The following is a 17,075-nucleotide window of genomic DNA, read 5'->3' on the forward strand; positions in this document are numbered from 1 at the left end:
AAAGGTTCACGATTTTTCCTCCAGCTGGCAGCACATTTTGTCTAGGCGGTTTAGCAACTTTAATACCAGTTCCACATTCTCGTCCGAATACGCTCGCTGTGTCTCGCCGAGCTTCTCGGCCGAGAAATTCGTGCTCGGGTACGACCATACACATTCTCGCTAAATTAGCGAATGCTTTAGTTGCAGTTGTGAACTCCCGGGAAATTCATCATCCGTGCGAAAACGCGAGAAGATGGCCGACGCAGAAGTTGCTGCTACTGTTGCTGTAATTTAATTCTTTTTCATTATTCCAATCCATTTTGTTTATATCACAACACAACACAACCTCTGAACCCACCGAAATCTCGCGGTAATATGCGTATTAATGCGAGAACCCGAGAACGTACACTATTGTGCTCGCTCATCCTCGCTATTCCCGCGAGGACCTTTGACTCGGGCCCAAAAAACCGACTTTCGACGGAGCACCGGCGATGTCGGGAAAGATAAAGCGAGGTATAGCGAGCGGTCCCATCTACACACTCGTTCTCGGGCTTTCTCGCCGAGCAACAGCGAGAATGTGGAACCGGCATAAGAATATATAAACAAGGCTGGAAGTAAAAGCTATACTGTGCGAACAAACACTAGAGGCGCTGCTAGTCATTAAAAAATTAACAAATGTTCATTTGTTTTTTAAATATGTCAATATTTTTATTTCGTTGTGTTTTGTGATTCTTCGGTGTGTGGGATTTTGACAATTTCCTCAATAATTACTGGTGTATTTGTACTTATTTTATCAAGTACATTTTATTTAAATTATTCATATTTAACTGCAATGGCTTTTTTCAACCGGGAACGTAAAACTGCAAAGAACTGTAGCGTTCCTAATTGAGACAAAAAATGGCAGTTTTTTTCGTTTTCCAAATCCCCGGAAAGATTCGAATTGTTTTGTACGTTTTCTTTCAGTTTATAGGTATGTAAAATACATAATTTATAATAACATCAATAATTGTTTTATTCTTATAACCGCTCGATCGGGTATTGATATAAACATTTTTTTTTCGTGACAAAATAAGTATATTAAAATTAAATTATATGTTATACCGGGTGCGTCTCAAAAGTGGCTTACCCCTATAACACGAGATTTGTTATGTTAGTATATGACATAAATTAGGATTGATTGAGGTATTCAATTGTTTTCGGTCACTTCCTGTTTCGCCGGAATTGACTATAAGTTTTGATTTTTAAATGGTACCCTGGGTATATTTTTACTTTATTCAATAAAAAATTACACTCTGAATCGAATGACATATCTGTCAACAGTTGAAACCGAAAGTGAGCGAAAACAGTTATTGAATATGTCAATCAATCGTAATTTATGTCATATACTAACATACCAAATTTCGTTGTTTTATCTGAAAAAATAAAAAAGTTATAGAGGATGCTCCCGGTATATAATACATAATGTAATTTTAATATACCTATTTCGTTACAATTAAAAAAATGTTTGTGTAATATTAAAAAAAAACAAATATAGGGATCGATATTTCATGAATTTGGTGCGCGAACAAATTCAAGGGCGCGCTTCTTTTACTTTCATTTCATGACATATAAGTCAAAATTCTAAAGGGGGATGTTTTGTGCGATAGATCTACATAATACATGACAGTGAGAGCTGTCTGTCATTTTAATTGGCAGGTAAATTGTATTTTCTGTCATAGTTGGATGTCGTCTGACGATATTCTTCCCTGGCTCGGTAGACAGACGGCCAGACTTTACTTTAAAGGGAAAATTAAAGGCAGTCGAAAAAGTGTTAAGTATACCCTTGCGAGCAGTACTCAGATTTCTACTGCATTCGTTCCAAATGACATCAGAAATGCTGAAATCTTTGAGTATTTCATTAGTTACTTCACACCTTCGTTTTGTTTGATATTTCCAAACCAACTTACCCGTTGCATATACATTTAGCATGAGCTAAAGTCTATTCCAAGAGTCAGGGAAGATTTCGGCAGATGACATTCAAAAAATGACAGAAAATACAATTTATTTGTAAATTAAAGTGACAGGCACAACTGCCACTGGCATGAACCGTTGGACAGATCTACATTCATAAAGCGAAGGTAATCATATCGAAATAAAGACATCTGGCGTAAATTCGCTTTGTTTTTTTGTGGTTAGGTATAATGGTGCAAGTACACACTCGGCGGAGGTAACCCGAGGCCGAGACGAGGCTGGTATGTATTTGGGGCTCTCGCGTCGTCTCGGATCCTCTCGCCTCGCACTCTGAACGTTTTATACCAAATACACACTCGCCGAGGGGACCCAAGGCGAGCGTGTACTTGGGGCTCTCGTCTTGCCTCGGAGCCTCTCGCCTCGTCTTGGGAGCGCTCGGTCTAGAGGCGGTCTCCAGCACGAGTCAAAGGAGACGAGAGCTATAGAGAAACTAAATAAAAGAGAGACACAAATAGATTTTATATTTCTCTATGGCGAAAGCGTTAAGTAGGAGGCCCTGCAAAAATATATACGGTGCTCTCGGCAGATCGGCACTCCTTAGTTCATCTTCTCAACAGCCTTTGAGTTGACGCCTAGTTTTGTTATTTTAATTATTAAAATATAAATTAATACAGTGGATAAACGATTTTAGTCAAAGTACCGAAAAATCTGTTAAGAAAACTGTAGAAAAAAAAGATTATTTAATGGTCACTTTCTGGGCCGTTTAAGAAAGAAAAACACGTCTATTAAAAGCTATGCACGATGTTTTCATTCAGTTTGATGAGAAGTCTTCAAATTCAAATATATGACTGCCAGCCTAATATAAACATTTGTTAGTTTCTATAAGTATCTACATTTATTTTAATAATTGAGAAGCGATCAAAAACATGTCGTTATTGATATAAACGTGTCGTTATTGCGTCTTTTAAAAAAAGAAAATTATAATGTACATGAAAGATATTATGATACAGACTTTCTAGACACTGTTTTCGCTTTTTTGCCATCATTATCATAAGAATTATTACTCTAATTACAAAATTATTGATTAATCTCTTTTATCCTCAGTTAAAAATAAAGATTTATTTTTTATAATGTAAAATAATGTTTTAATATTATTAGGTAAAATAGCAAATATTTTACGTTTTTATGCAGCATTATGTTTTTTTTTTATTTTAATACACCTCACCTCGGCAACATAAGTGGAAAACACAGTTTGTTTCGATCCTTGGTAGTTACGTCATCATTTTCGACGTTATATTGGTTTTCATGATTTTTTTCATGACAAACTCGGACAATAGAATGATAATCTGTGACGTAACAGCCAAAAAACAAAGCGTAGATGAGTGTGCTTCTATAAAATACCAAAAATAGAATGAAAACAAAAATAATCACAGGCGGATAATTTGATTTTGTGGATCTCACTGTTTTTTTTTATTTTCTCGACTTTCAGGTCAGTTTTAAATTAGATTTAAGAAAAATTTTCGCCCAAATTTTCCAAAAAGTGTTATTAAATTTATCTCGTTGAGCGCCTGATTGTTTTGATTTTTACAAAATTATTGTTGAGAATGTATTTAGGTATATATGTACTGCAAAATTTTATTGGTGTGTTTTTGTGCAATGTCTCGGGGCGCCTTGCTGGATCTCGCATTTTTTGTGGCGCCTCGGGTCCCCTCGGCGAGTGTGTACTTCCAGCATAATTGTTTTGTTATCGTTGTAAAAAGTGCTATGCGATATTTTCCATACGGAGGACATTTTCTGTGAAAAATTAAGGTAAACTAGGCACTCGCAAGAATATCTCTGAAACTGTCAAAATATATTTACTCATATCCTAGAGGTATGTAAAGTGATCTGAAAAGAAGCCAAAAATGCAATAACATACAGTGTGTTCCATTAAAAAAAACATCCCGATCCACTCATACTTTTTTGAGCCATTCTATAGAAGTTAAAATATTTTCCTGAAATGCATCCTCGTACATACTTTCAGTTTGCACTTAAACAAAATTCTCAAGTTTTTTATCCTAGGAGCTACGACGCGCGACGTACTATTCCCGGACCCCGTATAAATAAAGAAAACAAAGTCGGGTTAGTTACACCACTTATAACTAGGAACCGCTGGATCGATTTTAATAACCCCGTATGATTTGTTGAATTCATCTGCAGAACAACTACATATTAATACAGGGTGTCCCAGAAATAAGTTCAAGTATTTTAACTGGTAGTATATACATTTCAACCACAGAAACACGCCTATGAGGCTTTTTTTGCGAAAAAAAAATTGGGAGTTTTTTAGTTTTTAGTTAAAAAACATGATTTCTTGATAATATGGCAACATAGGTATTAGATTAAATTTACAAGAAAGAAAATCCAGAAAAGATTATTTTAGCAAAAAAACTTTTTTTTGGAAATTTTCAAAGTAAAATAACTAGCGATGGGAACTATCGAATGAATTAGAGTATCGAATGGTTACTGAATGAATGATTTCAACTATCGAATTGTTTTATTCGAATAAAATCATTCATTCATTTGTATACTAAAGCATATGTGACAACCTCGCCGTGCGACTAAATGGTTATCGTTGAGCCACGACTATCGAATGCTTTTGATAAATGAAATAGTATTCGTTTGATTTTTGTGTGCGTCAGTGCATTATTAGTTCTTACAAATTTTTATAACTTCACCTTATAAATACTGTGCTATTTTTGCGTTTATTAAAATATTTAAAATACTAAAATAGTAGTTTTTTTTAATTGACGATTGTGTGCGTGTGCAGGTGTCAAAATTTTTCCGAAAATTTGTGTGATTTTCCGTAGCCCGATCTTTCAATTATTTTATTTTATATGGTATATATGGTCTATTTTTTAATGGGAAATTTTGAGAAGTAGCAATTTTTAACAGAGATGAGATGAACTTAGAATTAATTTTAAAAATACATATTTGTATAGATGTTTTAATAATACGAATTAGTTGAACTTAATAACATATTTAAGTAATGTGGTTAAGTAAATGGTTCTCGAACTCAAACTATGGGGTGAGAAAATTAAATTGGAAGTTTTACACGTGCCAATTTAAAAAAAAAGTTAACAATGTTTGTTTTTTGTTTATGCTAATTCTCTTACATGTAGTTTTTTGCGAAGAAATATTTCATTTATTTTTTAAAGTAAATGCCAGTAAAAGTAAATATTATTTTTAAATAGTAATATAAAGTACCTAATATAAATAATTTTGATTTCTAATTTTTATTTATATATTTTCCTTCCATTACACTGCATGCTTAGAAAATTAATAAATGTTTATATTCATGATTTTAAAGTTTGTTGTTAATATAACAAATTAGTTCTGTAATGATTATTATTTAATAAACCAACGTTGCCACAAAAAATTTAAAGACCAATTATTTTTAAATAGGATCTAATATAAATAATTTTGACATCTAATTTGTTGTTTATATTTTGCTACTACGTAAAAAAATGTTTATATTAAATTATTTTAAATTTTGTTGTTAGAGGTATAACAAATTATTACTGTTATTATTATTTTTATTAAACCAGTCTTTGCTTAAAAACATTAAAAATTATTTTCCTACATCCAAAATATTTTATTATCTAACATAACCTAACCTAACAACAGAATATTAATAAAAAAAATGCAAAATATTTATACATACTATCGCTAACTAACTAAAGCCAAACAATAATATTCTTTGCTAATATCAACTAATACCAATATATGGCAACAGCGCCCTTCATAATGTATTTTCTGTGTAAATACTACCACCTCAATAAAAAAACTAATATGTCCTTATCTTTATATGACTCCGCAAAAAATCAAAGATGCCGGCTTCTTTCATAGCATTGCCACCGACCGCTGTCGGGTGAACCCGAAAGAAAGAAACCTACGTCGCCGGGCGACAACTAAAATCCAGTTAATATTTTATTATAATCGATCCTGACGAATAAATGAATTTGATAAATGAATGAATTTTATAAATGAATGGTTTTTGCTGCCGAATTACTAGAATACAATATTTCAAGGCAGATGACGCATCTATTCGATAATTTTTATTCGAATAGTTTTCAACGAATGTTTTTTTACTAGCTATCGAATAATTCGAATGAATTGCAACTATCGAATGTTTCGATAGTATTCATTCGACAGTTCCCACTACTAAAAATAACTCCGTTATTTTGGAATTATTTGAAAAACGATAAAGAGAAAATATGTTCTTTTTTATCGAGATCTACCAGCCCTTAAAATACTTGCACTTATTTCTGGGACACCCTGTATATAGGAAAAATTCATGTAACAATAATATTCAGAAAACTAATTTATAAACAAATTAAATTTATAATTATTTGTAATAGTTGATGTCCACTGCAAATCAGTGACATACTAGACATTATAAAACAGAAATTCCAGGGAAAATATTGGGCTAAAATAGTACATATATTCAAATTTAGAGAGATATTGAAATATGGAAATAGAAAATACTTGAATCTGAATATATATCAAAAACAATAAAAACATATATAACAAATAACTACAACTGTCAAATCGATTGGTTTCAATCATTCAATTTACCTGGAATCAATATGTTTATGATTATAGTGGTATATTATGCTGCTTCTTGACATACATTTGTAGTCACAGTGCACACAAGTAATCATCCGTCGTTCTTCCGGTGCCAAGTGAACTTGCTCATGTTCTTTAAGTCTTGACATATTACTTGATTGGAAGCTACATGTGGAACAGCTATATAACTTTTTCTGCGAGTTCTTCAGTTCCTTCGCTCTAATAAAATAATTTTTAAATATTGCAGTCTTCTATAACAGCCTATAATGTTCAGTATTGTTTTTGCTGGGTGATACACAGAGTATCCCAGGCTGAGCGTGCATTAGAAGTTTCTAGAGAACTACAACATCTAGCTCGGAGATTTTTTGCACATCATAATTTCATAACGAGATCTATCGATTAAACACATTTTCAAAATGGCGGCACTTCCGGAAATACCGGAAGTGGACAGCAACTTTCTTATTTTAAATGGGTGCCCCCATTTTTTATTACAACTTAAATTCTCTGTAAAATTTTATGAATTTTGATAAAAACACTCTATATATAACATTAACCGTTTTTGAGAAAAAAAAATATTAAAATTTTTGAACGAAAAAAACGGCACGGCCTGTCAAAAATATGTATATAGCCTAAACGTCAAATTTAGTGATTACCACAGCCACTGTGCCATACAGAGAAAACATGTAGCTATTTATTTCAAAAAATAAATTGTTGGAAAGTTATATAATATTGGCCACAGCTGTCATAGAATTGAGCAATTAAAAAATTATCATAAATCATTTTTTTCAAATGAACAACCACTTTTTTTTATTTCACTAGTAAAAAGGCATTCAATTCGTTACTTTTTGACTATACATGTTCCTATACCTAAAATAAATCTTTTTAAGTTATTTAAGATTTAGTTTTAAAGCGTATATTTTTCTTGATTTTAACCAGCAGCCTGACTTTAAACGTCAAGTGATGTAAAACTATATTTCTGGCCATGTCATATTATGACGCTTTGTTTAAAAAACAGCATCATTTCCGAGTCAACTTTGGGCTGTTTTTTTTTTCGATCATATGGAATATTATTGATAATATCAACTATTATGATGCGTTCAGGCTTGAGCACGCACGAGCTGAACGTGCGTGCACGGCATTCGTTCGCGCTCTCGGCTCCGTTCAAATTAAAAACTTATTTTTCGACGAATGAAGTGATCCATATGTGCGCGCACAGCAGAGTTGTGTTGGCGAAAATAATGGACGACCAAGAAATAGTCGAGGCTGAAGTCATTGTTATGCACAGCTTAATTATTAAAAAGAAGAAAAATCGAAAACATCGTCGCTGGTGGCAAACCCAAATTTTTAGAAATCGATATAATTTACTGCAACAACTTAGTGTCTGAGGAGGGCTATGATCAGTTCAAAAACTTTACAAGAATGACCAGACCCGACTTTGAATATTTACAAAATTTAATAACACCAAAAATTACGAACAAAAGATACAAATTTTAGAATAGCAATTTCATTAATATCGACATATTCAATATTAATTTTATTTACAAGGTTTTGCCATGCGTTATATTTTTTTGATTTTTAATAATACAAAGAATGTTTAAAATCCCATAATATAGGCAACTTTTCATATTTTTCAATTAATAATAACGAAGATTCATTGATCCACTCCATAATTTTAATAAAGAAAACGAAAAAAAATCACACACGCACGCACGAACGCAGACAAAACAAATTGCCGGTCCAAATTGAGCGTTCGCGCATACATAAAATCCCTTTGAGCACGGACCAAAAACCATATACGTATTACTTTTTACAAATATACTCAGCCTAATCTCCAAAAAGTGAAGCCCAAACAGTGAAAGAACAATATGGAATTCTGCATAAGTCTATTTCACCCGGATATTCATTTAACTGAGCATGCCTCACCTGAAGAAGTTTTCATTGGTCGATGTTTTTAAAGGGAAGTGGTTGACTGACATTTCCCCTAACCTTCAATTTGATTTATATTTTTATTATTTATAACACATTATCATGGAGTTGGAAAAATATAAAAAAATAGTTGGAAACAATAAACTAAACAAAATCACTCTTTTACGCGCACAAATAAAAGTAATCCAAACAGAACTAAAACAACAATCAATCGGAGTTTGGCGCAATCGCAGTTCAATCCATATCCAGGTGAAATAGACTTATGCAGTTTTAATATGGAGCTGGGTTATGTTGTCTTTTTCTTACGGCACAGAAATTGCACACGGGGTTAAATAGGGAACCCTGAGTATATTTGTAAATAATACGTATATGCCAAAAACCGACACAAGACGGCTCACGTTCGCGGCTGCTCGCGCACTGACAGATTCAGAGTGAGCGTGCGCGCACAGCCGATTACACTTGAGCATTCGCGGAGGATCAGTGCGTGCGTGCTCAAGTCTAAACGCACCATTAGATATCACTAAAGAACGAAAATACAAGATATATTTTGATAAATACACTTTTTAAACTCTTAAGGGGCAGGCAGTATTTATAATATGGGAAATTCAAATAATTCGTTTTCTGACCGATGGACATAAATTGTCTGACCGTTTGACACTTAATGTCAAAGGAAGCTAGATAAAATCAAATTAAATTTTAAATAACTTAAAAACGATTTATTTTAGGTATAGGAAGATGTATAGTTAAAAGTAAAGAATTAAAAAACCTTTTCGTTAGGGAAATAAAAAATGTGGGTTTCCATTTGAAAAAAAAAATGATTTATGATAATTTTTTAATCGCTCAATTCCATGACAGCTACCACCATTATATTATGACAATTGAACAATTTAATTTTTGAAACAGACAGCCACATGATGTCTTCTCTTTATGCCACAGTGGCTGTGGTAATCACTAAATTTGACTTTTAGGCTATACAAATTTTTTTGACAGGTAGTTTTTTTTGTCCAAAAATTTTCTCAGAAACGGTTAATGTTAGATATAGAGTGTTTAACATCAATATTCATAGAATTTTGCAGAAAATTTAAGTATGTAATAAAAAATGGGGGCACCCAGTTAAAATAAGAAAGTTGCTGTCAATTTCCGGTATTTCCAGAAGTGCCGTCATATTGAAAATATTTTTAATCGATAGATCTCGTCGTAAAACAATGATGTGCAAAAAATCTCCGATCTAGATATCGTGGTTCTCTAGAAACTTCTAATGCACGCTAAGCCTGGGACACCCTGTATATGTATAATAAATTATTTCGACTAGGTTACGATATTTTAACATGGTAAAAAGATAAAACTATTTTTTTTTTCGAATACAAATACTACTTAAAAATGTTAAATGTCAGCAAAATTAGAGAAAAATAAATAAATACTTTATAGAAGAACAACTTAACTTGGTGTAATTGATATTATTATTAAACATTTTTTATTATTAATAATTAATTAATTTGTTGCTAAACATTTATTTTAATTTATTTTTTTTTGTTAATATTTATTTCAAATGTTCCACTAGCTGACGTATTCGCGCCAACTACTGTTATTGGTCCAAAGTTACAACCTGTTTAACCAACGTAAATTAAAATCAATAATTTTTAAATAATTAAAACCAAACCAAACCTTGGTCTTACCATTTCGTCTGTCGTTCTTTTTAGGTTTATTTCAAAAATGACAAATAATTAAATCTTATTGGAGTGACGGAACGAGACCAGTCAGGGTGCATCCACATTATCCTAGAAAAAGCGGAACAGCGTATCGGCGTAACGACCTTGAATCGATTTCCAGCAATTCTATTGATTGACATTTTTCGAAAATTCATCTGTCAAAAATTTCAGCCAATAGAATTGCTGGAACTCGATTCAAGGACATTACACCGATACGGCGTTCCGCTTTTTCTAGGATGATGTGGATGCACCCTCATGGACGCAGAGGCGTATGAACTTAAGCTTCATTCAGAATCTCGCAATTAGTGGAATAAATTAGTGGTTTCAATTACACTTTATACTTTTTAGTTTACGATCATTCACAATGTCTAAAAATCACAATTAAAATTAATAAAATATCCTAGCAACAGCTTGCGGTAGTCTATTGTATTCACAGAGAAAGCATTCTATTTAGATTATAAAACAATATACTTTATGTACGTGTGAGTATGCACCGTATGGAGGTAGAAGAACAGGCAGGGTTCCGTACGGGACGATCGTGTATGGACCATATATTCACTCTGGTCCATATAAATGAAAAAAAGTGGCAACCAATAGAGATGTACATCTGCTCTTTGTTGACCTCACAAAAGCGTATGACACCGTTCCGATCCAAAAGCTCTGGAAAGTCCTCGAAAAATCCTCTATAAATAACACAGCGATAGAAGCAGTTAAACAGCTATATAATGAGGCAACATCAACAATAAAACTTGGTACGGCGCTATCTGTAGGTTTTCCTGTAACTAAGGGCCTACGACAAAATTGCTGCCTATCCCCGATGTTATTTAAGATCTATCTGAATGAAACCCTAGAAAAATGGAGAAGATCGTGCAGAGCAATGGGAATACCACTTAACGACGAAACAACTCTATACAACCTTCATTTTGCAGATGATCAAGTGGTAGTGGCTCAAGATAAGGAAAACCTACAATTTATGACAACAAGACTTTTAAGCGAGTATGAAAAGTGGGGGTTGTCGGTAAATACGTCGAAGACTAAGTACTTATGTATAGGCCAAGCAGCAGAAACTTTACATATGGATGGAAATATAGAGATAGGCTCATGCAGTAAATACACCTACCTTGGAACTCAGATAGATTATACCGGGCGAACAGAGAACGAGATCGAGGAAAGAATACTGAAAGGCAAAAAAGTCATCGGGTGCCTAAACTCAGTATTATGGTCCAAACACATCTCATATGAGAAAAAATACACTATTTATAATTCCATCTTTAAAAGTATAGTTTTATATGGATGTGAAACATGGCAGCTTACTAGTAGAATGGAACAAAGACTATTAGCACTCGAGATGGACTTCTGGCGAAGATCTGCGGGAATATCAAGAATGGAAAGAGTAGCGAATATAAAGATAAGGGAAATTATGCATGTCCAGCAAACCATAATAAATGAAATAGAGAAAAGACAGCTGGTATGGTATGGGCATGTAGAAAGAATGAGTGAGGACCGAATACCGAAGAAAGTTCTGAAATGGATACCATCAGAAAGGAGAAAAAAGGGAAGGCCGAAAGCAACATGGATCGGAGAAATACATAAAGAATACCGAAGAAAGTTCTGAAATGGATACCATCAGAAAGGAGAAAAAAGGGAAGGCCGAAAGCAACATGGATCGGAGGAATACATAAAGCTATGTCGGAGAGAAACCTCCATCCAGGGGATTGGGAGAATAGGAAAGGCTGGCAACTGGGTACCGGAAGGCGTAGGACGCTATGAACCTGGTTTTATATATTATATATATATATATAAACAATAAACTTTTAATTTCTAACCAACATTTTTCTTGACAGATGGTAATCAAATTCCTCGCAAACATTCCTCGCAAATTTTGAATTATAATTAGTGGAAAAGTCAAAAGTTTTTGGTCTCAGTTGAACGCAGATGACGGAGCCCTTTTCAAGAATGTGTTTAACTGATTTTCACTATAACTAAATTAAATCCTCATATATCAAAACAAGACACGAACTATCGCAACAGTATCCCTGCATCAGTGAGATTATTGATAACTTTAAGGTTTTTGGCAAGTGGCGATTGGTATAGGTCATTAATGTACCTGTTTAAGGTATCTGATTCAACCATATCTATAATTGTACCAGAAGTTTGTGGCATTTTCCACATTGTCTGGGACCTTTAGATGGCAAACATGTTTTGATGCAATGCCCAGCAAATTCAGGAAGTTCATTTTACAACTACAAAGGAAAGTTTAGTATAGTACTAATGGCTCTCGCTGATGCAAACTATCAGTTTATATACGCGCATGTAGGATGTCAAGGTCAAATATCTGACGGAGGCGTTCTCAACGCGACTCCTTTTTCGTCCTTACTATACGAAAATAAACTTTCAATTCCTACTCCAGAACCACTTCCAGGACGAGTAACTTCCACACCATATCGTCGGCTTTATGACGAAAAGGCGTATCTCGATTTTTGCTACTTTTCAGGAGAGCAGTTTAAAAAAAATCACTTACTTTATTTGCCCAATAAATGTAAAGTCTTTAATTTTTTAATAGTGTTTTTGTATTAACACTTAAACGGAGACATTGAGGAAACGTTCTGAAGATAAATTAACCGTAAATTCTAATAAATAATTTATTTTTAGTTGTTTAATAGAGATAGGCCTTTTTGTTATAATAATAATAAATTTAATCCGGAAGAATAGTATACATACGCCCATGTAAAATAAATTTAAAAATGATGGTAAAGTGTTCTCAATAAGGAAAAAAAATAATACAATATTCACATTATGGAATTACATACAAGAAAATACAATACATACATACAATAAATCTGAAGATCACCAAAAAATCAGAAACAAATATTTTTAAGTACTTTTATTCACGTTGGATTAGATCAACTGAAAACAAAGACAATTTTCATTCCAGAAGCAAAGACAATAATAATCAATTAAAATACTCTTATCTAGCTTATTTTAATAATATTGTTTTTCATACAAAAATATATTTTTTAACTAATATATTTTTAGTAATTATTTAGTTAATTGAAGCATTAATACAAGGCATTTAAACTCACGGTCCATTTAATAAAAACCAAACTAAACAAAAACAAAACATGTTTCTTCATTCGTGCCTTTTTGATACAAATAACTGTGGAGTAACAGTTTCTGTTTTTCCTGTTCAATGATAACAAATTTGACTTCCATTCTACGTTTTTATGCTGGATGATGATAGGCACAATAAATAAAATTTTCTAAAAATTGGCAGGTATAACAATGCCAATGGCCTGACAATGATAATGAAATGAAAATTATTGTATTTTTCGGACAAGCTGTTGGACGCTAAAATGTTCTTAGGGAAATTATGATTTTGGGAAATTTTCCATCAGGGCAATTTTCGTTTCGTTGTTTTGCTTTCGATCAATTTTTCTTCGGCCATTTATTCTCGGACAATCTTTTGCATACCCGATACAGCTATGTGCAGAGTCTAGCTCATTCTAACAATGGTTTTTGGCAAAAAAACAGACTCAAAATCACACTGTAAAAGAGAGCTGCTGCCATGATAGAAGTTTTATTTTGTCCCAAGCAACCATCAGAAAATAATTAGGTAGAATGATGTGATTTTCTCTCGCAGGCATTTTCATAACTTAAAACAAAAGGACCTATCTCAAATTCCATCTTTCTTGTAGTATAACAATTGGTATAACAATCGATATAACAAAGAGCCCTATCTCAACATACGTCTCGTCGTCATAACGAAGAATTGTAGTATCTGAGATGGGGCAAATTTTTAAACGAATATAAAATGAAAAAAGTACAACATTGGGCATGTCATGACGTTGATATCTCAAAATCGCCAAAAATCGAGAAACGCCTTTTCGTCATAAAGCCGACGATATGTTATAGTAGCGGACGATATAAAAAATATAAACATCATCGTATTAACACCATTTGCTCTTTTTCTTAGCAGACTGTCCACTAAGTGCGATACAAGTCTTGTAGTTTTTGTGAGCGCCTTATGTTTACGATGAAACTGTGTGCGAAGGTTCTTGATTTTTTTCTTTAAATTTCCAATATCGCTTCCATATTTTTCGCTTAAAGTTTTAAAAATATTACAGCAAGGTCGCATGCGTCAATGGCAACAGATGGCAACATGTATACGACAACGTCGCATGCTACATGTTGCCAATTGTTGTCTTGGTGTAAGGCCGGCTCAAGTCTTCTAATTCCTTAATTTTAAAATTGTAACTTGTAATTATAAATAAAATATTGTTTTATTTATGTTGCTTTATTACTCTAATTCCTGTGTAGGTATATTAAAACATTTGGTATTTGTACATACATTATATTGATAAATGTAGGAAGTTTATTGAAGTTGTTTCTTGGTCAATTATTGCTTTTTCATATTATCCCTATAATATTTTAGAGAAATAATTTCCTCCTTACTGAAATTTTGAATTTAATATAATTATTTCTATTTAGAATTAAAATAACAGACACCTTTATCACTATCAAGGATATTCTCATTGGACAGACTATATGTATACAGTTCATACCAAATAAACATTTAGTCACGTGATTAAGCTTGACCGGTACAGCGTTGCCCACTTTTATATATTTTCTTTTAATCAAAATATTTCCCGTTCAAAATATTCTAATAAAGTTGCGATGAGTTTTTTACGGCTATTAAGCTATCTTGTACACTTCGCACTAAAAGAGGTTCTAAAAAGAACAATGTTCGACTGCAAGGTCTGCTAGTAAACATTTTCCAAGCTTAAAGTATCACAACACTATTTATTTAAACCAAAAACTCGTAATACAAAACTGGAGGGTCAAAACGAATGACAATGTCAGGAAGTAAATAGATAAATGCGGCAACTTGACATTTTTTACAGCAGAGCTACCACCTGGGATTCAGTGCGAAATATGAATTCCAGTTAGTCAGCACGGCGCCGAATATGTCCATGGTTGCCAACAATAAATTTAATCATCGCGGCCTCGATTATGTAACTAAAAGTTTAACTGATATGAAATATATGATATACGATCTACAATATCTATAATTCTTAAGCCCCATACTCACACTTCGCTACTTCACTTCGTTCCTTCCTCGCGTCCCTTCGTCCAAAAATCATATATTTACTATGGGAAATTGTCGATTTATGCGACTGTGTGTTCCTTCGTTCCTTCGTCAAAACGCTCCTTCGTCCGTTTACTTCCTCGAAACGCTCCTTCCCCGTCTGTCGGTTTTTGGAGGAAGTAGCAAAGGAATTATCACGAACACAAAAAATATTAAAATATATAAATCGATCTTGGATTTCATTCGTAGTTGATTTCTTGATTTGGCAGTACGTCTGTACAGGGTGTCCCATTTTCGTGTGTTTTGCAGGGATTCTCGTTTATAAGTCGAGCTACAAAGATGCGGTTTTCACATTACGATGTTACTTTTTTATGAAACTAAAGATGCTACATACAGATATGTCCTAGCTCTGTTGCTTTCTAATATACAGGGCGAATCTCAAATTATTGCATTTTTCGATTCCCTTTGTATCTCGATTATCTTATAACTTATCGATAAGGTGAAAACGGTGTCCCGTACAGTTTTTCACGTAGAATGCAGTGACGTAACTAGTTCTTCGGCAGAATATGTCGATATTTTGCGATATTTTGTATATTATTTTATTTTCCTTGTTACGGGCTTTCTAAAATACTTACATATTTTCATAAACGGGGTAAAAATGCATTATTTAACTTTATTACATAGTCGGCCGGTTTAAATTAGGTAATCAAAACAATCAACTAATTTATTCGACGTAAAATGTGGGTTATTGGCTATTCCACGCTAATTTTTATGTATAGTTATAATATAACTCTAAAATAAGAGCCGTTTAGCAGTACCTAAATAAATAAGTATACCTAGAGTATAGATATTATAATTTTAGAAAGCTCATAACAAGGCAAATAAAATAAAAAATAATATATAGATTGTCCTGTTTAAAAAAAAGAACATAAGTTTGAGTCATTTTTCGAAACATACAGCTTCATCAACGAAGAACTAGTTTCGTCACTGCATGGTGGGTAAGTACTCAATAGGTAGAAAAAACAAAATTAGGGTATCCGGTATATACCTGTACATTTAGATGAACAGTCTAATTTTATAAAAGGTATTTCCAATGACCGCATAGTAAATATCCGGTATAATACCAGAAATATACAAGTAATATCAGGTATATATCTACAATATTCCTAATATATATTGGTATATTTCTGTTCCCGGTATTATACCGGGTATTTACTATGCGGTCGTCGGAAATACCTTTTATAAAATTAGGATGTTCATCTAAATGTACAGGTATATACATATATACTCAGATTTTATTTATCTACAAATTGGGTACTTACCCACCGCCCATCACTAACCCTTTTCACCTTTTTGATAAGTTATAAAATTATCGAGATACAAAGGTTATCGTACAATGCAAAAATGTCTACTAATTAAAAAATAAAAAGTATAAAAGAAAGAAATAAGAAATAAATTTGAACTAAGGAGGCTAGGATAAATCTGTGTGTAGCATATTTAGTTTCATAATAAGTAGAACAATGATGTAAAAACGGCATCTTTATATCTCTACTCATAAACCAGAAACCCCATAAAACACACAAAATGGGACACCCTGTACATCTAGCAATCGCCAGTCGATATAAAAATAGATATCACACACAATAGTCTTAAGAATGGAAGGAAAAGACAATATTGTCTTCATATTTGTGAAGAAATAGATGTCCATATTTATGTAATCGTAGCGACAAAGATAAAAAAATAGAAATAGTGTGATACCTTTACAAAAATATCTGAAGAAATGGGGATTGACATCAACGTTAAATTAGTATGTCATA

The 17,075-nt window shown here is 32.9% G+C and overlaps 1 protein-coding gene across 8 annotated transcripts in view; it reads right to left on the reverse strand.

The window, feature by feature from the left end:
- The window catches only part of LOC115884592 (zinc finger protein 131-like), a 47,185-nt gene that overhangs the window by 19,932 nt on the left and 10,178 nt on the right, over positions 1-17,075 (reverse strand). For 6 of the 8 annotated variants that reach the window (XM_030903255.1, XM_030903231.1, XM_030903240.1 and 3 more), the window contains one exon: positions 6,547-6,756. The exons of the other annotated variants lie outside the window; for them this stretch is intronic. In XM_030903255.1, coding sequence (XP_030759115.1) covers positions 6,547-6,756 — 210 coding nt within the window. The remainder of the gene's footprint in view (positions 1-6,546; positions 6,757-17,075) is intronic. 8 annotated transcript variants of the gene reach the window in all.

The sequence above is a fragment of the Sitophilus oryzae genome, unplaced genomic scaffold (assembly GCF_002938485.1).
Source record: "Sitophilus oryzae breed Bouriz unplaced genomic scaffold, Soryzae_2.0 scaffold_111_pilon_pilon, whole genome shotgun sequence".
In the NCBI taxonomy this organism is placed as follows: Eukaryota; Metazoa; Arthropoda; class Insecta; order Coleoptera; family Curculionidae; genus Sitophilus; species Sitophilus oryzae.